Source organism: Choloepus didactylus, chromosome 24 (genome assembly GCF_015220235.1).
Source record: "Choloepus didactylus isolate mChoDid1 chromosome 24, mChoDid1.pri, whole genome shotgun sequence".
Lineage (NCBI taxonomy): Eukaryota > Metazoa > Chordata > Mammalia > Pilosa > Megalonychidae > Choloepus > Choloepus didactylus.
The window spans coordinates 18,257,871-18,281,924 of NC_051330.1; the positions used below are offsets into that span (position 1 = coordinate 18,257,871).

Here is a 24,054-nt window from a genome sequence, read left to right on the forward strand (position 1 = left end):
TACACCTGCTTTCTTTTGGCTGTAGCTTGCATGAAATATTTTTTTCCATCCTTTCACTTTCAATTTCTTTGTGTCCCTGTGTCTAAGATGAGTCTCTTGTATGCAACATATTGATGGTTCATTTTTTTTGATCCATTCTGCGAATCTATATCTTTTAATTGGGGAGTTTAATCCATTTACATTCAACGTTAAAACCGTGAAGGCATTTCTTGAATCGGCCATCTTATCCTTTGGATTATGTTTGCCATATTTTTCCCTCTCTCTATTAATATCCTTTATTGTACCCATACCGAATCTCTTTAGTACTGAACCTTTCTCCAAGTCTCTCTGTCCTGTCTTTGTTTCTCTGTCTGTAGGGCTCCCTTTAGTATCTCCAGTAGGGCAGGTCTCTTGTTAGCAAATTCTCTCAGCATTTCTTTGTCTGTGAAAAATTTAAGCTCTCCCTCAAATTTGAAGGAGAGCTTTGCTGGATAAAGTATTCTTGGCTGGAAATTCCTCTCTCTCAGAATTTTAAATATATCGTGCCATTGCCTTCTCGCCTCCATGGTGGCTGCTGAGTAGTCACTACTTAGTCTTATGCTGTTTCCTTTGTATGTGGTGAATTGCTTTTCTCTTGCTGCTTTCAGAACTTGCTCCTTCTCTTCTATGTTTGACAGTGTGATCAGTATATGTCTCGGAGTGGGTTTTTTTGGATTTATTCTATTTGGAGTTCGCTGAGCATTTATGATTTGTGTATTTATGTTGTTTAGAAGATTTGGGAAGTTTTCCCCAACAATTTCTTTGAATACTCTTCCTAGACCTTTACCCTTTTCTTCCCCTTCTGGGACACCAATGAGTCTTATATTCGGACGCTTCATATTATCTATCATATCCCTGAGGTCCATTTCGAGTTTTTCAATTTTTTTCCCCATTCTTTCTTTTATGCTTTCATTTTCCATTCTGTCATCTTCCAGGTCACTGATTCGTTGTTCAACTTCCTCTAGTCTTGTACTATGAGTGTCCAGAATCTTTTTAATTTGGTCAACAGTTTCTTTAATTTCCATAAGGTCATCCATTTTTTTATTTAGTCTTGCAATGTCTTCTTTATGCTCTTCTAGGGTCTTCTTGATTTCCTTCATATCCCGTACTAGGGTCTCATTGTTCATCTTTAGTTCTTTGAGTAGCTGCTCTAGGTGTGTCTCTTCTGGTCTTTTGATTTGGGTGCTTGGGCTTGGGTTATCCATATCGTCTGGTTTTTTCATATGCTTTATAATTTTCTGTTGTTTTTGGCCTCGTGGCATTTGCTGTCCTTGATAGGGTTCTTTTAGGGTTTGTAGACCAGTTGAAGTCCTTATCTCTAATTTATCAGATCTACAGCTTCGTGGAGTACACTTTCTCTAACTAACCAGCAGGTGGCGTCCACGAGCCACCTGTTCTCCACAAGCCAGATCTCCCCTGCTTAGCCTTTTTGGTGAGTGGGGGAGTGAGTCTTGTGGGGCCCAATTGGTGTCCCAAGCTTGCGTGTGTAGTTGGTGTTGCCTGCCCTGTATGTGGGGCGTGTTTCTGGGCAGTCGGGGAGGGGGGGTGGCCCTAACAATCAAATCTCCCTGATGATCCTAGAGTTTTAAAGCTACTGCAATAGTCTAATCCTTCAGTTCAGTCCTGCCACATTTTGTCTCTGCCACTGACCCACAAGTCTTTGGTATTGGCGTATGGCTCCTGAGACTTGCAAGTGGGCCCCTCTTCCAGGCTGTGCACCCCGGGTCCTCTGTTGAGGGATGACTGTGCTATGTCACAGGTGAGTGCCGTCCCCCCAGGGCAGTTCTGGGCTGCTGGGCTGTGTTGGGAGGCTCCCAGTCTGCTCAAATGATGGCTGAATGGGGCTCTGTTAATTCACACTGCTCCCCCTTCCCAGCTCTGGGACATTCAGCTGAGGTTGCAGGGAAGGCTAATGTCCACGCCCAGTTTTGTGGTGTGTGCCTGTTATTTGAAGCACTTCCGTCACACTGGGTTGTCTGGGGCAGCTCTGGGCTATGGGGCTGGCGATGGGCAGGAGTGTTTCCTGTTCACCAGGATGGTGGCTGTGAGCGGACACCCCCCTTTTCTTGGGAAGTTGTGTTGTTTAGTGAATTTTCTCAGCCACTGGATTATTGCCTTTTGTCTCAGAGCTCTCTTATTTCTGCTCTTGACTTGACGTGCCCAAATTTCAATTCTTTGAAGCTTTCTGTATTGAGCTTCTTAGAGTAATTGTTTTAGAAAAAGCAAAAAGGATTTAAAAAAAAAAAAAACAAAAACAAAAAAAAAAAAAACGGCCCTCCTCAGAGATCTAATGGGTTATTGAAATGCTAATAGACAAATCAACCAGGGCCATTAAGGAAAGGTGCCCTGGGCAGAGAGATCAGCCTTGCTTCGGGATTTGCATATGCGCCTCAAGGCCTGATCTCCGCCCTTCCCCTTTCTGTGTTCACCAGAACTCCAAAAATCCTCTGCTTTTACTTTGGAGCTTCTCGTGTTGTTTTCCTTCTATGCCCGTCTCCTCTCTGCTGGGCTGGCTGCTCTCAGAGTCTCTGGTGTCTGGCCTCAGTCTATCTATGGTTGGAGTTTGAATCAGTAGAATGAGTTTCCGATGAGAGCAGCCACTGCAATTCTCCCTTCTCCTTCCTGGAGCTGACAGCCCCTCCTCCCCCGGGACTGAGCCTGGCAGGGAGGGGCGCGGGTCCCCTGGCCGCAAAAACTTACAGATTTCGGTGATCTCAGCAGTTCCACGTTTTCATGAGTGTTGTATGAAGTATGCCCAAAGACAGATTGCTCTGTGGTGTCCAGTCCACGCAGTTCCTGGCTTTTTACCTACTTTCCTGGAGGAGTAACTAAAACATACAGCTCACCAGTCTGCCATCTTGCCCCGCCTCCCCCTTCCTATTTTCTAAAAAAAAAAAAAAAAGTAGAATTCCACAGTTATTCAACAAATTTATATATGAAAGTATTACATCCTAAAATAGAAAATCTGCCTTTAAAGAGTTTGTGGCAGAGAAATAGTTCTTTATTCCAAAGGAAATAAAACCAGAAAATAATGACAAATAGAAAATATAATCTATGAACTTAAAATTAATGGGGAAAACTCTTTCTAAATAAACTTGGCACCAATTTTAAAAATGTACATTATGAAAAAAATAATAGTTGAGTATGTTACATAAAATTGCTAAAGTCAAGAAGCTAAACCAATATTCCTAGGAACCATATTGGCCTTATATGGTGAAAAATACATTAATTAAAATAAATAATTAAATGCTATTAACCCCAACCTTAAGAAGTTAAAAGAAATATAGTAAAACATCATTTGAGGAAAGAAAGGAGGGAATTAATAAAGGGAAGCAAAAAATAAAGCATTTATAAATAGAAAAAATGGAAGAAATATCTAAGCTCCAGATTAACATGCCTACTAGTACTTTCTGCAATGAGTATAATGTTCTTTATCTGCACAGTCCATTACAGAAGCCACATGTGGCTAGTGGGAATTTGAAATTTAGCTAGTGCTACTGAAGACATGATTTTTTTTAGTTTTAATTAAATTTAATTTAAATTCAGCAGCCACATGTGGCTTAGAAGTGTTCAGTGTTTACAGTGTTGAACTGCAGAGGTGTAGAATCTTGGAGGAGGCAATTAAAAATAGTGAAATAGATTGAGAACAAAATGTGAAAAGGACACAAATAGTCAAAACAGGAAATGAGTATGGCGAGGTAAAAGTTGACACAATAAAATGTAGATGTTGGTTTGATATTTTAAAAATTCTGAATATAGTCAGGACTTATACAAGTGTAAGTAAATGAGACCTGCTCACATCTCTTGTTTGGAGAACTCACCACATCTCAAAAACTGGAAGACTTGGTGAGGTCACCTAGGTTCTGAGACAATTTTCAAAGCAAAGCAGCACTTTGCTCTTCTCCCAAAGTTCTGCCTGTTCTAGTTTCTACTCCTCAGGGTGAATATAACCTCTGCTTTGTATTCCTTTTTTAAAACTTTCAATAAACCCAGTTAGGGCTATATTCCAGGGGTCACACCCTGATTACACAGATAATAAATGTAGTCAATGCTTCTTTCTGTAGGGCACTCACTTGTTCATCTTGTTTTTATATCAACTTTGTTTTTATATCAACTTTGTTTTTTTATCAACTTTATTTCGGAATCATACACATATTATATTTCTGTAAACTTCTTGTCACTCCACCATTATGGAGTTGTAACAAATTACCTATTTATGTAATTCCAAACCATTGATTCATCAATGATTTTCAGGCATTTGTAGTTTAGATTCTGTAGTACATAAAAAAGTGGAATTATAACACACACCCCAAAACAATAATAATGATATTTTTTCCCCATGATGTTTCCTTTACTGACGATCTTTATTTACTCAAGCAAGTTCAATCTATTGTCTACTGTCCATTCTTTTTAACCTGAAGAATTTACTTTACCATTTCTTATGGTACCAGCTTTATTTTCTTGAGAATGTCTTAATCTACCCCCCCCACCTTTTTTTTGGCCCATATTAAAATGTTTTAAAGTTTATTTTATTGAATTCTTATTAGAGAACTTGTAGGTTTAGAGAGCAATCATGCATAAAATATAGGATTCCCATACACCTCTGGGACAGAAATGAATCGTGAAACATTGCTGGCCATTCTTCAATGTTTGTATCACTCCACGGATCCTGATTCCATAGGTCTGGTGTGGGGTCTTTGGTTCTGCTTTTCTATCAAACTCCCAGATATGCTAATGCTGCAGATCCATTTACTACACACTATGTGTACCAAAGCCTGTTTGGGGTCTTAGGTTCCTTAGCAAAGTTGTTCTCAAACTTTGATGCCTATTGCAATCACATCTGGACTGTTCAAACTCTGAAAACCCAAGTCACACCCAGGAATGATTACATCAGAATCTTGGATGATAGGACCCAAGTACTGGAATTTAATGAAGCTCCCAGGAGATTTCAGCGTGTGGGTTGCCTTTGAGGTCCATTTACCCTTACAGTATGTGATGCAATATGGAAACTTCTACATTAAATATGCATATAATCATAAGAACCACAATTGCCTATTTTTTGATAAAAGGAAAATTCTTTTCATATAAATATCAGCATGGGCTTTTATGTCTCATAATATTTCCCTGGTGATGTTTGCAACCATATTCAGATTTAACAATCTACTAAAATTAGGAAATTAATAAAAGTGAAACCCTTGAATTCCACTCAGACATGAATTCAAATCCTTAGTAAGAAAACAATAAAAATATGTAGTACACTGTGGTAGGTACTTAAATTTTTTATTTACCCCTGCAAAAACAGACTTATGATATGGACTTCCTACTTTATTTTAGGAGAGTTAGTAAATATCTTTAACATGTCCTAGCAAGTTCTATATGTCCTCTCCCTACCACTTCTTTCCCTCATCTTCCATCTCATTAACCTGTTTCATTTTTCTCACATTTATGTCCATCACAGATTCTCATATTTTTTCATCTTCCCTTTACTTTTTCAATTGCATATTTTATTGAGATATATTCACATATCGTATAATCCATCCAAAGTATACAGTGCCTCACAGTATCATCATCTAGTTCTGCAATCATTATCACTCCCAATTTTAGACCATTATCATTGCTCCAAAAGGAAAAATGAGATCTCAAAAAAGAAAACTTGGAACACCCTGTACCCGATATTCCTCCCATCATTGACCCCTAATGTTAGTGTAGTACACTTATTACTGTTGATGAAAGACTATTAAGATATTACTGTCAACTGTAGTCCAGCTTGCAATAGGTACTTTTCCCCCATATACCGCTCCACTCTATTATAATTAACTGTGTGTACATGTCATACATTTGTATCAGTTCATGAACTTGTGTCTGTAGTGTTAAAATTAAACTGTCTGCTTCAAGGTTCACTGCCTATACAATCCCATATTTTAAGCTCTAGCTTTCCTTCTGGTGACATACATACACTCTAAACACCTTTCAATCAAATTCACCTACGTTTGAATCCTACGCAAATATAAATTCAAATTCTTAGTAAGAAAACAATAAAGATACATAGTACAGTGTGGTAGATACTTAAATTTTAATTTTTATTCCCATATAAACAGACTTATGAAATGGACTTCCTTCTTAATCTTAGGAGAATTAGTAAACACCTTTAACATATCTTAGCAAGTTCTATAATCTTCCGTCTCATTAATCTGTTTCATTTTTGTCACAACATTTAGGTCCATCACAAATTTTCATTTTTCTTCATTTACCCTGTATTTTTTTTTAATATTCATTTTATTGAAATATATTCACATACCATGCAGTCATACAACACAAATCGTACATTCGATTGTTCACAGTACCATTACATAGTTGTACATTCATCACCTAAATCAATCCCTGACACCTTCATTAGCACACACACAAAAATAACAAGAATAGTAATTAAAGTGAAAAAGAGCAATTGAAGTAAAAAAGAACACTGGGTACCTTTGTCTGTTTGTTTGTTTCCTTCCCCCACCTTTCCACTCATCCATCCACACACTAGACAAATGGGACTGTGATCCCTATGGCCCCCCCAATCCCACTGTCCCCCCTCATAAGCCACATTTTTATACAATTGTCTTCAAGATTCATGGATTCTGGGTTGTAGTTTGATAGTTTCAGGTATCCACCACCAGCTACCCCAATTCATTAGAACCTAAAAAGGGTTGTCTATATTGTGCATAAGAGTGCCCATCAGAGTGACCTCTTGGCTCCTTTTGGAATCTCTCTGCCACTGAAGCTTATTTCATTTCCTTTCACATCCCCCTTTTGGTCAAGAAGATGTTCTCCATCCCACGATGCCGGATCTACATTCCTCCCTGGGAGTCATATTCCATGTTGCCAGGGAGATTCACTCCCCTGAGTGTCTGATCCCACGTAGGGGGGAGGGCAGTGATTTCACCTTTCAGGTTGGCTTAGCTAGAGAGAGTACCCTGTATTTTTAATCCCTGCCTTCCTTCAGGGAATTCTAGCTCTTTGTCCATATAGACCAACATATCTAATTCTCTGTTGAAGCTACAGGATTTTGTATATTTCCTGTTACAAAGAATGAACTGCAAAGTATTTAATTAATTCATTAGCCTTTCAAATCATCCTGCTCTTTGGCTTTTTCTCTTTGTTTTCCAACATTGTATGAGGATTAATTTTTTTCTATCTTGTAAATCCAATCAAAGTGAGTTCTCTGGAATGTAACACTCATTAGATTTATGAAATGTTTCTTCTTATTCAAAGGGAATAGAAATAGAGGTTGAATTTTCCTATAGAAAAAGAAGCTAAATAGTGCAGAACTCTGGGAGGAGAGGAAAGTGTTACTGTTTTGTGGAACTTGCCACAGAATTGAGTTGATCTCAATGTCTCCTCTTATTTTTGGATTCTGGAAAGTTTTCCAAACAATGAGATGTGAGCTGGAAGGGTCCTGTTACCATTTTGTAAATGTTACATATGTCCATATATTATTTCTGTCTAAGTAGTGTCTTAAAATATTTAAATTGCTATGTGATTTTTTTACTTCCCCGATTACATCAACTCTGCAAATTGAGGCCAGCCTTTTTCAATGAAAAGCAGTTGATGGGTTTCTTTTCACCTGCTCACTCAGCTGTGCACTCTGATATAGTTTGCACCATCTTCATTTATATCCACCACTCTTGAGGGACTGGTTACTTCCACCTCAGTGAGTCCACTGAATGTCTCTTCATCCTACAAGAGTCTTCAAAAAAAAAAATCCTGGATTTCCTCCTTCTAGAATCCATCTCCATTGTGGTCTCATCTTGCTTGTCTTTCATAATCCAAACCTGATTGAATGAATTTGCCTGCCACCCAATGGCTCAGTAAAGATGCTTGTGGAGCAATTCTTCATGCAAAATATTGGTATTTCTAAGACAGATTTCCCATCTCTAATAATGAAATATATCTGGATTAAGTACACAAAGTATCCTTGCATTTTTTTTCCCTTTAAATTGTCTCTTCTAAGATAGCTCTTAAATCTCATAGGGTCAGACTGTGTTTCAGTTGCTAGTTCACTCGGACAGGAATAGCTCAGAGTTGATCTCCAACATGTACACATTTATGAAAGAAGGATATTATCACTTGCATCAAGAATATTGTAGGGTAACTAGGTAGAAAAAAACAGGAATGCATAAGAAAAACATTAACATGGAGTAATTGTTTGCCTAGAATGCATGCTACTAAAATAATAAAGACCAAAACATTTTTTTTTTTTTTTCATTTCAAAAGAGTGAATTTCAGAAGAATAAGGAAAAGACAAAATACTTATTAGGATACAAATGCCTGTATCTAATTGAACATACATTGCTTTATTTTGCTTCAGAAATAATTTATGCTTCTACGTCTCAAGGTATCTCTGCAGACTGTTATGATTTAATTTTAAAAATTAGTTAAACAGTTTCACAGTTTCAGTTCTTTCCTTATTATAAAATACAGGATAGATACAGAAAGGTGAAGACTTTCAAAGCACGTTTTGACGAGCAACTATACAGCAAATTTCAAAGAATGTTATAGGTTACAGTTTCATTGTGTCATTTACCTCCTTCCAGCCCTGCCAACACCCCAGCATCTAAATAAATATATATATTTATATAAAATTTCAGTATTCTTAAACCTTTGTTAAATCTGATCTTCTTTGTTGCTACCACTTTCTCTCATTTAATCACTTTATTCATCTTCAGTGGTGTCCAGGCAGTGACCATCCCAACTTGTTCATATTGAATGGGGTGTCAACAGTATGGGAAAGGGGGCTGCATAGGATTGTTGGTTTTAAAGAGGCTATTGTCTCTGGGTTTTAGGACTTGTCTCACATAGGAACACTGCTGGATTTAAGTTTCTGAGAGACAAAACAGTGAGTGAATCTTTTATGGAATCTCAGGTAGTGACCTAGGCATTTGGGGACAACTTTTGGTAAGGACATGGCATACTGTGGCCATTTGGGATGTCTAGCTGGAATTTGCATAAGAGAAACCTTGAGGATAGCCTCTCGACTATATTTGGTATCTCTCAGCCACCGTAACCTCAGCTTGCTACCTTTTTTTTCCCCCTGTTTAGTCAAGTAGTCATTTTCAATCCCTCACTGCCAGGGCCAGGCTCATTATTGGAAGTCATATCTCATGTTGCCAGGGAGATTCATTCCCCTGGGAGTCATGTCCCTTGTGGGGGAGACATTAATGAATTTATTTGCAAAGTTGGCTTAGAGAAAGGCAAGCCACATTTAAGCCCAAAAGAGGTTCCCTGGAGGTGCTGGTTAGGCATAATTATAGGAAGTTTGCAACCTGAAAGAAGTACTAGATTCATTCACTTCTGTGGAACTTTGGGTATCTGTATGATACAAATGTCAGTATTACCTCATAGGGCAACTGTTAAAAAAGCTGAAAAAGAGTTCAGACTTCAATTAGAGATATGAATGAAGCAGATCTAGGTAGGACAAAGCAAATCAGGCCAAAGTGTAAAGGGTGATACTGACTGTTTTAAAACTTCAAATTCTACGTGAGACCAAAGGAAGAGATGTTTATTTGGTGCAGGATCTGTATTCTCTGTAGCATACCAAATTTAAGTTGTTATTGTCGGTTTATTTAAACACCACATGGAACTTGAACTAGGAAGTGAGATTTGGTAGGTTTATACAGGTTAGGGTGAAATCCTGATACCTCCCAACGTAATTTGGGCAGAGCAAAAAAATGTATTTGCAGGGCACCCTTGAGGAATTGGGGAAAATACTGAAGTGTTGGCTGTCCCCACCTGGGTTATTCCTGTTAATTCTCACAAATCTTGAGGATTACCAGTTTAGCAAGATGAATTGTTGATCTGGCGGCTTTCCCTTATGAAGCTTGTAACTGCAAAGGAGAGGCTAAGCCTATTTATAATTTTGCCTATGAGTGTCTCCCAGAGAACCTCTTTGTTGCTCAGATGTCACCTCCCTCTCTGTAAGCCCACTTGGCCAGTAGACTTACTGTTCTCCCCACCCTATGTGGGACATGACTCCCGGGGATGAGCCTGGACCTGGTATCATGGGATTGAGAAAATCTTCTTGATCCAAATGGGGAATAAACTTTATGAAAATAAAGTTTCAGTGGCTGAGAGATTTCAAATGCAGTCAAGAGGTCACTCTGGAGGGTATTCTTATGTGCTATATAGATATCCCTTTTTAGCTTTTATGTGTTGGAATAACTAGAGGGAAATACCTGAAGCTGTCAAACTGCAACCCAGTAGCCTTGATTCTTGAAGATGATTGTGTAACTGTGTAACTATGTAGCTCACATGGTGTAACTGTGATTGTGAAAACCTGGTGGCTCCCACTCCTTTTATCCAGTGTATGGACAGATAAGTAGAAAAATGAGAACAAAAATTAGATGAAAAATAGAGTGGGATTGGGGGGATGGAATGTTTTAGGTGGTCTTTTTACTTTTATTTTTATTTTGGAGTAGGGAAAATGTCTAAAAATTGATTTGGGTGAGGAATGCACAACTATATGGACAGTTGGTTTTACACTGGATTATTGTAGGGTGTGTGAATATATCTCAAACTGTATTAAAAATTAGTTGAAATCTTGTTCATAGGAAAATCAGTAATGACACTAAATCATTTATACTGAGAACCATAATATTTTGAAGATCTCAGAGTTGACTGCCATCTGACTTAGTCAAGGTTTGTCATTTGAATCATAGGACTGATGACATTGTCAGCTGCATTAAGAGAGTCCACTGTTAGAGTGGTGCTTTTTCAAGAGAGAAAGAGCCCTGAACTCCCAAGTGTGGTGAGAGCAACCTCATCTAAACTTGGATCCTTGCCTTTCCAGTCTGTTTGCATTTGAGCAAGTAAGGGGAAGAATTTTAACCAGGTGGGAGAATCTTCATTTATATTGTAAATGATTTTATTGAAATCAGAAAGTATTGTTTGAGTGCAGGCAGTTGGACCCAGGCCTCTTGAGGTCAGGTTAAGTTACTGGGAAAATACAGTTTCTGTGAATTTATATTTCTTTAGTAATTTTCCAAAGGAAACACCTAATATTATTCAGGGAATTGTTAGAAAGAGACAGACACATGAACAAACACACACATTAATGTATAGTGAAAAATAATATGAGTGACCTGAAGGAATAAAAGCTTGAGGAAGTGTAGGAGGAGGTCCAGCTTAGATTGTAGTTCAGTGAAATGGTCTTTGATGAAATGACAAAACAGGGTGAAGGAACATGTGTAAGATATGGCAAAGTATTTGAGGGGATTGTGGTAGACTGAAGGATGATTATACTGGCCATTGCTGAAATTATGTCTAGACTTAAATGTGTTTATGTGGTTCTGAGCATTGATTTCAAGTTCAATCCTTGGATGGCTTGCCAGGTGATTAAAATTGACTGAAATTGAAGGAGAATAGTTTGTAAAAGTGGCATACCTTGATTATATTTGACATTCAGGTGAACTAGAGAGCAATCTCTAGAAAAGAGAAATTTTTAGATTTCTGGGGGTTAGGTAATGTCAAGTTATATTTGATTTTTTGTGCCTCCACTTAGGAAAGTAGAGAGCTGCACTTTCATTTTAGAGATGATAGTGGAATATATGAAAGCAGATGAATATAAATGTCTGAGATAGTCATGACAGTGTATATAAGCAGCAATGAAGAGTGGACAGTATTGAGTCCCTAGATGTTCTACTATTGTTTGAGGAGTACCCTGAAGAACACAAAAGGAAGGAATGACTAGAATGGCTTGAATACTTGAATACACTCAGGGAACTGAGATGTCAGAGAAAAGTCTAGGAAAAAGAAAGTTACCAAAGGAAGGTCGTGTTCCAATTCTTCTCTAGTTCTAAGTTATATACTGAGGCATAGACAGTAGAATTATTTGTGGGGAGCTCATTGGAGATGGTAGCATGATTATTTAAGAGGAATCAGCAACATTAATAAGTCATTATTTAAAGCAGTCTGTGGAAAAGGTAAAAGTGATCACGTAATTTGTGAAAGGAGGAAAAGGATGTCTGCATAAGAGAGAGTACAGAGGGTATTTTGTTTGAAAATAGAAGAGAATGAGATTAAATGATGAGGCTATTGATTGTGGTGATAGGGAGAGGGTTGCTGGTAAAGATTTCAATTTTCATCAGTAATATGGTTTCTGAAGAACCACGAAAGAGAGGAATTCAGTTGGAGACATTCAACTCCAATTTAAGGGGTACCTTTCCCCTTCAGTGATAAAGAAGGAAAAATGAATGGGTATGAATGTAGGAATAATTGTAGAGATTTTTGTGCTAACCTGAGTTGATTTCTCAAATTACATCATTCATCTGATTATTGTGAGGCAATCCTATCTGCTGAAAAAATGTGAAATGGAAAATATGTGAGATTCAAAAAAGTATGGGACTGAAATGATTATAGAATTTGGAAGAATGATTCAATTATCAAGAAGTAGTAGGTTTCCCAGATATGTCTGAAAGCAGTAGGAATCATGCCTCTACATTCATACCTAAAGCAGTAGCTTAGTAATGTGCCACTTCAGATTCAATAATGGACAATATAGGCAATTAGAGTCATCTGCCGTGGGGGCAGATCTGGTAAAATACTCAGATGTTTATTGACAGCTAGGGTAAATACTCACAGGGACATCAGAAATATTGTTCTCAGGAAGTGCATGCTGAAATTAGTAAATGTAGCTTGAAACTGATGTTTGAGAAGAGGATTCAGTGCAATGCAGGTTTTCTTGAGTCAGGAGAACCTGGATGTGGTGTACAATTGTGTAAACAATGTATAAAAGGAGAGGTTTTGACCACTTGGTTAGGCTTCTGATTATTGAAATGAGTGCTGACCTTTCATGTAAAACTTAGGTGTGGCATGTAAACCTCAGGGAATTTGAGATTCTGATACAGGAAGAAAAAATGCAAACTAGAGCTGTGTGTTTTTCTGGTTATGTAATAGTCTCATATTAACAAAACTTTCTGGACCTCTCTATGTCATTTGTTAAATGTGTAAATTAATCTTTATCAGCAAGGTTAGTTTGAGGATTAAATTTTTTAAGATGTGTAATTCTCCAAACATATTTAATACAACCATTTTTTTTAATTTGACTTCAAGTGCAAATGGGTAAGTTAATCCTAGCTCTGTTTATGATATCTTAGCATTATTTGTCCATGAAATGCTTGTAATGACTAATTATGTTTTAGAGGAAAATTTACAGTATACACATCTGTTTACATATATAGATAATGAAATGTAGCGATGCTGCAGCTGATGATTAATATAGGACAAGATTTTGGGTACCATTTCACTAAAATATCAGACTGAGCAAATAGATTTTCTCACAAATCCCTTCATTCTGTATCTTCTGAGTCTCCTAATACTATGAGGGTAGTAAGACACGATAATGACATTATGGCCCATATACTTCTGCTATTTTGGGATGCAAGGGATTTTCATGGTTAAATTTGCATGATGGGAGCCATTGATCCCTCCAGATTCATCAAGACCTTGAATGTATGAACCTCATAATAAAATACATTAGTTTCTTGATTGATATCCAAATCCATTGGTGTGAGATCTAGAGCTCAATCCTGAGGGAGTCATACTGTTAAACATCACATGTGGAAGAAGTGGAAGAACCAAGATTTAGGACAAGTGTACCCAGAAGGGCAGGTGCAGGTTAGAGCACAAGGCAGTGAGAGTCCTGAGGACAGTGATGGACATTGGAGAACCAATGGTGGTGCATGAATTATACATAAGAATTATACCTAAGCATAATTATACCAAAGAAATTCCACTCTGCTTTTTCTGGTAGGGGAGACCTAATTCCAGATGTGACATTGCCCAGGGATTCCTCTCTTTTGGAATCAGGGAGGGAATTAAAAGTCTCTGAACACCATGGGATAATTAGTACATACAGTTCAGTGATTTTCATGTTCTTATTTGTAAAATAAAGCCAGAGAAGGCAACACCTCCTACTTCTTTACTCAGGTAGAGGAGCGACCTCCTCTTATATCTTTTGATACACACTTCATGTCCCTGTTGATTAGACTGAGTTTACTCCCATTGAAAGATTTGGGATTCATGACAGATGGGTCTGGAAGTTGTGGGCAAGATTTGAGTCTGAAGGCTTCTTTCTCCTTTCTCAGCTTTCGTCGCCTGCTGCTTGTTTGGTTTTGAGTTAAAATCCAGAGGAATACAGTTGTCAGGTGAGGTATTCACAATGCAACCACAGGTGAGTTGGAGATTCTTCATTAACTAAAATTACACCTTTGTTGCCTGTACATGGGGAGGGTGTGGGAAACATTCCAAGTCCATTTGTGAGCTATTCAAGGATCTGAGCTTCACTTAAGTTTGTTAGGACTCTAGAATAGCTATGGTAAGTTTGGGACTCATCAATAAGTACTTATCTTCCCAACAAACAATATGTTGTTCCAGGCACCCTTAAGCCTGTGTATACTCTGAAGACATGAGAGAGGTTTTTTTTTTTCTCACCCAACTCATGGCCTCATTGGAGATATCATGCACTCATGAATCACGTTAGTGCCTGATACTGGCTTAGGCATGCAGAGAACAAAGTTGATAGAGACTAATAACAACATACGTTAACAGTCGGTAAGGAGGCTGACGTTTCTGCAGGTGCATTCATTAGGGATGTGCATTGTTGAGAGGAGCACCAGGGAATAAATTATTCAAATTTTATAAAAAGATGCAATGTACAGGCAGTACTGTTTCCTTAGGTAGAATATAATTTGTGGCCCTGTGAAAATGTGTGAAGATTTGAAGCGACCAGAAGCAGTGATGGGGCTTCCTTTAATCTTAAAAAGGCAGACGAGATGAAGATATTGGAACTATCTGTATGTACAAATTTCCATGAACAGCTGACTTACGTATAATTGTGGGAAGCAGCACTTACTGATACAGAATTCTGTATGAAAGCTGTTCAGTTATGCAGAATTCTAGGCATTTCTTCAAAATTTCCTGCCATTTTAATGAATAATAGACCAGTGAATTGAATTTAGATAGAAAGCACTTCACACATTAGCTAATTCAGTCTGTCCAATCTAACAACATAATATTAACAATTTTATAAATCAGAGGAAAATGAGGTCATCCAGATACAGGGATAATCTAACTATAGTCATTTTTTAAAGTGATATATCATGGATATTCCTTGCTTCATAAGTCTGTAGATTTAATTGAAATTGGTGGAAAAGAGTGTTTTAGTTATGAATGCTCTAGAGCAAGTATAATTGGCATCAGGAATTATAATTACAAGTCTATTGGGAAATTTCCAGGTGTATATTACACCATGTGTCATGTGGTATTCCTTTACAATGGAATTGTCTGTGTTCACACACTCTTTGTGTCTGTGAGTGTATCTGAAAGGCAGATGGCAGTTCAGCATTGAGAGTGATCTTATGGAACTGTAGATATATTTTGAGCTGCATAAACAGAGCCTTGTCTTCCTCATTGCTGTCATTTTGAGCATCACACTCAGGATATTAAGGATGGCCCTGTGTGAACTCAAATTTCTGTGATATTTTAGGAGTTAATAACCTTCAAGGATGTAGCTGTTGACTTCACCCAGGAAGAATGGGCCCTGCTGGGCAAATCCCAGAGAAAACTGTTCAGAGAAGTGATGCTGGAGAATATCAAGCTTCTGGTCTCAGTAGGTGAGTATCATCTCAAAATTTATCTTCTCATTGATATCTATCTACTTATCTATCATTTAATCTATCTACTATTTACCTATGTGTCTATCATATATAGATTCTCTTATTCTGGTATCCAGATCAGCTTCGCCATACTGATGTATAACCTTCTTATATTCTTTATATTATATTTTTATTGACACACTTCTGTCATTTTCTTTTATAACACATACCACTGCCTAAAAGAAATGTTTCCTTTCTTTTTTTGTATATATGTACTTATCTCGATAGAAGTTAATCTTCTTGACCACAAGGTAATGTTTCTTGAATCTCAATGTCCAACACTGAGAGCAGTGCTGGGAAGTCAATGAATATTTTTTTTTTTAATTAAATGTAGTTTTATTGAAATACATTCACACACCATACAATCATCCATGGTATACAATCCACTGTCCACAGTATGATAACATAGTTATGCGTTCATCACCACAATCTATCTCTGAACATTTTCCTTAAATCAGAAAGAACCAGAACAAGAATAAAAAATAAAAGTGAAAAGAGAACACCCAAATCATCCCCCCGTCCCACCTCATTTGTCCTTTAGTTTTTTATCCCCATTTTTCTACTCATCCATACACTAGATAAAGGGGGTATGATCCACAAGGTCTTCACAATCACACTGTCACCCTTGTAATCTACATTATTATATAATTGTCTTCAGGAGTCCAGGCTGCTGGGTTGGAGTTTGGTAGTTTCAGGTATTTTCTTCTAGCTATTCCAATACATTAAAACCTAAGAGGTGTTATCTATATAGTGCATAAGAATGTCCACCAGAGTGACCTCTCGACTCCATTTGAAATCTCTCAGCCACTGAAACTATTTCGTCTCATTTTGTATCCCCCTTTTGGTCAAGAAGATGCTCTCAGACCCATGATGCCAGGTCCACATTCATCCCCGGGAGTCATATTCTGCATTGCCAGGGAGATTTACAACCCTGGGAGTCGGGTCCCACGTAGGGGGGAGGGCAGCAAGTTCACCTGTTGAGATGGCTCAGTTAGAGAGAGAGGGCCACATCTGAGCAACAAAGAGGTACTCGGGGAGACTCCTAGGCACAATTACATGCAAGTTTAGACTCTCCTGTGCGGTAATGAGCTTCATAAGGGCAAGTCCCATGATCGAGGGCTCAGCACATCAAGCCGCCAGTCCCAGTGTTTGTGACAACATCAACACCAGTCCAGGTGAGGATGTCCAACACATCCGCACCTTACCCCAGATCCTTGGGGCTGGGGAGGGGGAGGCTGTAAATGTATTTTTTATTATCTGCCCAAATTACTCTGGGATGTGTCACTATTTCACTCCAGCCTATACTAACCTACTGTATCTCACTTCCTATTCAGAGTTCCATGAAATTGTGGTGTTTGAACAAATCGACTGTAGAGTTGTACCGTTTAGAAAATTTAGATCCTGTACCAAATACATATCTCTTCCCTTGGTCTCATATGGAAGTTGAAGTTTTAAAACACAATCAGTTTCAACCTTTACCCTTTGGCCTGGCTTGCCCTGGTCTTAACCAGACCTGCTTCATTCATATCACTAATTGAAGTCTGGGCTCTTTTTCAGCTTTTTTTTTTTTTTTTTTTTTTGACAGTGGCTGTATGCACTAATACTGACATTCATATCTGCTGAGCTCTAGCTCTGAATTTCAGGTGTCTCAGAGATATGCATTGTTCCAGAGACCAATCAGGTTCTACGCTAGGGGATCAGCATCTCAAAGTTTACAGATAGGCATTACAATTCAGGGATGGAGTTAACTGCTGTAAGAGCTTACAATCTAGGGACTATTACAGTAATTATTTCCACATTAGGCTATGTTCTAAGATTCAATTCTGAGTTTACACATTATAGTTAGTCCATATTGGTGAGGCATCATCCCTCTCACCATGTTTTCTCCAACACTTTTAATCCTGTATATATATTTTCCTACAATTCTATGGAGTTATATTCACATACCATACATTTATATCTACAGTGTACAGTCAGTTGTTCATGGTATCGTCATAAAGTTGTACATTTATCACCACAATCAGCACTTGAACATATTGATTACTACAAGAGAAATTTTTTTTTTTTTTTAGCAATAAGAAAAAAATGATAAAAAGAAAAATAACATCATACAATGCAATATACTAGTAAGGACGGCAAATAACACCACTACCAAGAATCCCATATTCCTCCCCTATATCCCCCTCTCATATACATTTAGCATTGGCATATTGCCTTTGTTACATTTAATGGAGGTAAATTACAATGTTACTGTTGACCATAGACTCCAGTTTGCATTGATTATGTTTTTTCCTGAATACCATCCCCTTTTCAGCTCTCTACATGGTTGACATTCATTTGCTTTCCCACATGCAAAAACATTTTTATATTTGTATATTTAGTAACAGTCATTGGCCACTCCAGTTTTTGCCATGTGATACAGTCCCATTCTTTATCGTCTATCTTTATCTCTGGTGTCATACATTCTCCTATCCCACCTCTTTCAGCTTTACTCACAGACATCTTTGTTCATTGTACTTACAATACCGTGCTACCATCACACAGTATTATGCTATCTATTTCTGGATCTATGCAATCAATCCTAAACATTCTGTAGTCCTTCAGCATCAAATGGCTCTTTCTATCTCCTGGTCACCTCTGTTGTCAGCTTTTAACTCCCAAAGTTTGTTCATTAATGTCTGTTCATATTAGTGAGACCATACAGAATCTGTCCTTTTGTTTCTGGCTAACTTCACTCAACATCATGTCCTCAAGGTTCATCCACATTATTACATGATCCATGTCTTTGTTCTGTCTTACAGCTGCATAATATTCCATCATGTGTATATACCACAGTTTGTTTATCCACTCATCCTTTGATGGACATTTGGGCTGTTTCCATCTTTTGGCAATTGTGAATAATGCTGCAGTAAACATTGGTTTACAAATGTCTGTTTGTGTCTTAAGTTTCAATTCCTCTGAGTATATACCCAGCAATGGAATAGCTGGGTCATATGGCAAATCTATATTTAGCTTCCTGAGGAACCTCCACACTGTCTTCCAGAGTGGTTGCACCATTCTACATTCCCACCAACAATGAATAAGTGTGCCTCTTTCTCCACATCCTCTCCAGCACTTGTCATTTTCTGTTTTTTGGATAATGGCCATTCTGGTAGGTGTGAGATGATATCTCATTGTGGTTTTGATTTGCATTTCCCTAATAGCCAGTGAAGTTGAGCATGTTTTTCATATGCTTTTGAGCCATTTGTATTTCCTCTTCAGAAAAATGTCTGTTCATGTCTTTTGCCCATTTTTTAATTGGATTGTTTGTCTTTCTGTTATTGAGATGCAGGATTCCTTTATATATTCGGGATATTAAACCCTTATCTGGTATGTGGTTTCCAAATATCATTTCCCATTGTGTAGGTTGCCTTTTTACTTTTCTGACAAAGTCCTTTGATGTACAAAAGTGTTTAATTTTGAGGAGATCCCATTTGTCTATTTGTTCTTTGGTTGCTCGCGCCTTGGGTGTGAGGTCTAAGAAACCACCTCCTATCACAAGATCTTTAAGATATTGCCCTACATTTTCTTCTGAGAGTTTTATGGTCTTAGTGCTAATGTTTAGGTCTTTGATTCACTTTGAGTTAATTTTGGTATAAGATGTGAGATGGACATCCTCTTTCATTCTTTTGGAAATGGATATCCAGTTCTCCAAACACCATTTATTGAACAGGCTGCTCTTTCCCAGTTGCTTCGGCTTCACTGCCTTATCAAAGATCAGTTGTCTGTAGATGCAAGGGTCTACTTCTGAACACTCAATTTGATTCCATTGATCAGTATATCTGTCCTTATGCCAGTACCATGCTGTTTTGAGCACTGTAGCTTTGTAATATGCTTCAAAGTCAGGTAGTGTGAGACCTCCCACTTCATTCCTCTTTCTCAAGATATTTTTGGCTATTCGGGGCACCTTACCCTTCCAAATAAATTTAGTTATTGGTTTTTCTATTTCTGTAAAGTAAGTTGTTGGGATTTGAATTGGTATTGCATTGAATCTGTAAATCAGTTTAGGTGAAATTGCCATCTTAACTATATTTAGTCTTCCAATCCATGAACATGGTATGTTCTTCCAGTTTTTTAGGTCTTGTTCAATTTCTTTTAGCAGTTTCTTATACTTTTCTATGTAAAGGTCTTTGGTGTCCTTGGTTAAGTTTATTCCTGAATACTTGATTCTTTTGGTTGCTATTGTAAATGGGATTTTTTTCTTGATTTCCTCCTCTTGTTGCACATTACTTGTGTATAGGAACACTACAGATTTTTGCATGTTGATCTTGTAGCCTGCTACTTTGCTGTATTCATTGACTAGTTCTAGTAGCTTTGCTGTAGATTTTTCTGGATTTCCTACATATAGAATCATGTCATCTGCAAATAGTGAAAGTTTTACTTCTTTCTCTCCAATTTGGATGCCTTTTATTTCTTTTTCTTGCCTAATTGCTCTAGCTAGAACTTCCAGCACAATGTTGAATAGCAGTGGTGATAGTGGGCATCCCTGTCTTGTTCCTGATCTTAGAGGAAAAGCTTTCAGTCTCTCCCCATTGAGTGTGATGTTAGCTGTGGGTTTTTCATATATTGCCTTTATCATATTGAAAAAGTTCCCTTCTATTCCTATCCTTTGAAGTGTTTTCATCAGGAAAGGATGTTGAATTTTGTCAAATGCCTTTACTGCATCAATCGAGATGATCATGTGGTTCTTCTGCTTTGATTTATTGACGTGGTGTATTACATTAATTGATTTTCTTGTGTTGAACCAGCCTTGCATACCTGGAATAAATCCCACCTGGTCGTGGTGTATAATTCTTTTAATGTGCTGCTGGATTTGATTTGCGAGTATTTTGTTGAGGATTTTTGCGTCTATATTCATTAAAGAAATTGGTCTATAATTTTCTTTTTTTGTAGTATCTTTGTCTGGTTTTGGTATTAGGGTGATGTTGACTTCATAGAAAGAGTTAGGTAGCTTTCCCTCTTCTTCAGTTTTTTTTGAAGAGTTTCAGCAGGATTGGTACTAATTCATTCTTGAATGCTTGGTAGAATTCAGATGTGAAACCATCTGGTCCTGGGCTTTTCCTTTTTGGGAGCTTTTTGATGACTGACTCAATCTCTTTTACTTGTGATTGGTAGAGGTCATCTGTTTCTTCTTGAGTTAATGTTGGTTGTTTATGCTTTTCTAGGAAGTTGTCCATTTCATCTAAGTTGTCTAGTTTATTAGCATGTAGTTGCTCATAGTATCTTCTCATTATCTCCTTAATTTCTGTAGGGTCAGTAGTTATATTTCCTTTCTCATTTCTGATTGTGTTTATTTGCATCTGCTCTCTCTTTTTCTTTGTTAGCCTAGCCAGGGGTCCATCGATTTTATTGATTCTCTCTATTGTTTTCCTGTTCTCAGTTGCATTTGTTTCTGCTCTAATCTTGTTATTTCTTCCCTTCTGCTTGCTTTGGGGTTAGTTTGCTGTTCTTTCTCTAATTCCTTCAGGTGAGCAGTTAACTCTTCAATTTTTGCTCTCTCATCTCTTTTAATATAGGCATTTAGGGCAATAAATTTCCGTCTCAGCACCGCCTTTGCTGCATCCCATAAGTTTTGATAAGTTGTGTTTTCATTGTCATTTGCCTCGAGGTATTTACTAATTTCTCTTGTAATTTCTTCCTTTAACCACTGGTTTTCTAAGAGGGTGTTGTTTAGCCTCCATATGTTTGTGAATTTTATGACCTTCTGCCTTTTCTTTATTTCCAGCTTCATTCCCTTGTGGTCTGAGAAAGTGTTTTGTATAATATCAATATTTCTAAATTTGTTGAGACTTGCTTTGTGACCCAACAGGTGGTCTATCCTAGAGAATGTTCCATGAGCACTTGAGAAAAGTGTATCCTGCTGTTGTTGGGTGTAGTGTTCTATAAATGTCTGTCAAGTCTAGTTCATTTCTCATACAATTCAACATCTCTGTTTCTTTAGTGATCCTCTGTCTAGATGTTCTGTCCATTGATGAGAGTTGTGTATTGAAGTCTCCAACTATTATTGTAGAGGTATCTATTTCTCCTTTCAGTGATCGCAGTGTTTGCCTCATAAATTTTGGGGCATTCTGGCTTGCTGCATAAATATTTATGATTGTTATGTTTTCTTGATGAATTGACCCTTTTATTAATATATAGTGTCCTTCTTTGACTCTTTTAATTGTTTTGCTTTTGAAGTCTAACTTGTCTGATATTAATATAGCTAGCTACTCCTGCTTTTTTCTGGTTGTTGTTTGCATGAAATATCTTTTTCCAACCTTTCACTTTCAGTCTATGTTTGTCCTTGTGTCTAAAGTGAGTTTCTTGTAGACAGCATGTAGATGGGTCCTGTTTTTTAATCCATTCTGCCAGTCTGTGTCTTTCTATTGGGGAATTTAATCCATTTACGTTTAGTGTTATTACTGTAAGGGAAGTACTTTCTACTACCATTTTGTTTTTTGGAATTTGTTTGCCATATCTTATTTTTTGCTCTCCTTTTACCTTTCCTGATAATCTTCATTTCTGCACTCTTCTCCAACTCTGTCTCTCCTGTCTTTTCCTATCAGCCTGTAGCACTCCCTTTAGTATTTCTTATAGTGCTGGTCTCTTATTCACAAACTCTCTCAGTGTCTGTTTGTCTGAAAATGTTTTAATCTCTCCCTCATCTTTGAAGGAAAGTTTCGCTGGATATAGAATTCTTAGTTGGCAGTTTTTCTCTTTCAGTATCTTAAATATATCGTGTCACGGCCTTCTTGCCTCCATGGTTTCTGCAGAGAAATCTGTACATAGTCTTATTGACCTTCCCTTGTATGTGATGGATCGCTTTTCTCTTGCTACTTTCAGAATCCTCTCTTTGTCTTTGACATTAGACAGTCTGACCAGTAAGTGTCTTGGAGTAGGTATATTGGGATCTATTCTATTTGGGGTATGTTGTACTTCTTGAATCTCTAATTTTCTGTCTTTTATAAGAGTTGGGAAATTTTCAGTGAATATGTCTTCTATTACTCTTTCTGCCCCTTTTCCCCTCTCTTCTCCTTCTGGGATACCCATAACACGTTTATTTGTGCGTTTCATGTTGTCATTCAGCTCCCTAAGACCCTGCTCATATTTTTCCATTTTTTTCACCAACTGTTCTTTTGTGTGTATGAATTCGAATGACCTGTCTTCCAGTTCACTGATCCTTTCTTCTGCCTGTTCAAATCTACTGTTGCGTCCCTCCATTGTGTTTTTCATCTCCTCCATTGTGGCCTTCATTCCCATGAGTTCTGCCATTTGTTTTTTTAAGTTTATGAATTCTTCTTTGTGGTCATCCAGTGTCTTCTTTACATCCTTCAGCTCTTTTGGTATATCTTCTTTCATTTCATCGAATTTATTTAGCATTAGTTTCCTCCACTCCTGTATCTCAGCTGAGCTATTAGTTTGTTCCTTTGGCTGGTCCATGTTTTCATGTTTCCAGATATGGCTTGTTATCTTAAGTTGTCTAGGCATCTGATTTTCTTGATTAGTTTATTTTGGAGCTTGTTTTCTATCTTTTACTTAGTGGTTTTCTTGTTGGTTGGCTTTGTTCTCTGGCCTCTGTTATTCAGTTCAACTTATTCTAGACCTCTAACTTAGGTTCTATTTAGTTGATCAGAATTTTTCCCCTCTTGTTTTTTCTGTTTCTTGCTCTGCCTCTATGTAACCTTTTAGTGAGTGGGTCTCCTCAGATATGGTCGACTCTAGTCAGATTTTCCCAGTCTAGTGAGGCCCAGGTCTCATTGGGAGGGTATGGAGTTTTCCTGAGAATGAGACCCTCCTATGAGGCCTTTAGAATTGGTGCTTTTCCTCTCCTGTCCAGCAGGTGGCACTTGTCAGCCTGCAGCTCCCCCACCAGTGTAAGGAGGTATGTAGACTTTAGTTCTCCTGGTGACTCTGATCCTGTTGGGGGCATGGCTGACTGAAGCAGGAATCTGAATTCCAGCCTCTGGGGTCTGAGTTCCCAAAAGGAGGACTGCCAGTTGAGCTGGACCTCCCCCCACTCTCCCAATCCTCAGAACTCCAGTTGTCTCTCAGGAGCACTATTCCCTTCTCCCCTCTCCTCTTTGGGGCCTCTCCAGGTAGATTCCTTGGTCAGCCTGAGTTGCCAATTAAAGACAGGGTTGTAGACCTTCAGTAGTGAATACGGAACTCAGAGACACTGTGGGTACTCTTTCTCCCCCCAAGCCCAGCCTAGTCCCTCATCCTGGGCTTTTGGATAGAAAATAACCACATATATTACTTTTCGAAAAACAAGAAAAAGAAAAAAGGAAAAAAAAAAAAAAAGTCTCTTTTCAAAGTCTGTCCC

General features: G+C 37.9%; 1 protein-coding gene across 4 annotated transcripts in view; it reads left to right on the top strand.

Moving 5' to 3' along the window:
- Positions 1-24,054, top strand: part of LOC119520130 (zinc finger protein 596-like) — a 49,025-nt gene that overhangs the window by 19,172 nt on the left and 5,799 nt on the right. For 2 of the 4 annotated variants that reach the window (XM_037817879.1, XM_037817880.1), the window contains 2 exons: positions 14,145-14,230; positions 15,545-15,671. In XM_037817879.1, coding sequence (XP_037673807.1) covers positions 14,145-14,230; positions 15,545-15,671 — 213 coding nt within the window. Of the gene's footprint in view, positions 1-10,605; positions 10,892-14,144; positions 14,231-15,544; positions 15,672-24,054 lie in introns of those variants that run through there. The other 2 variants (XM_037817881.1, XM_037817882.1) reach the window with 2 other exon arrangements.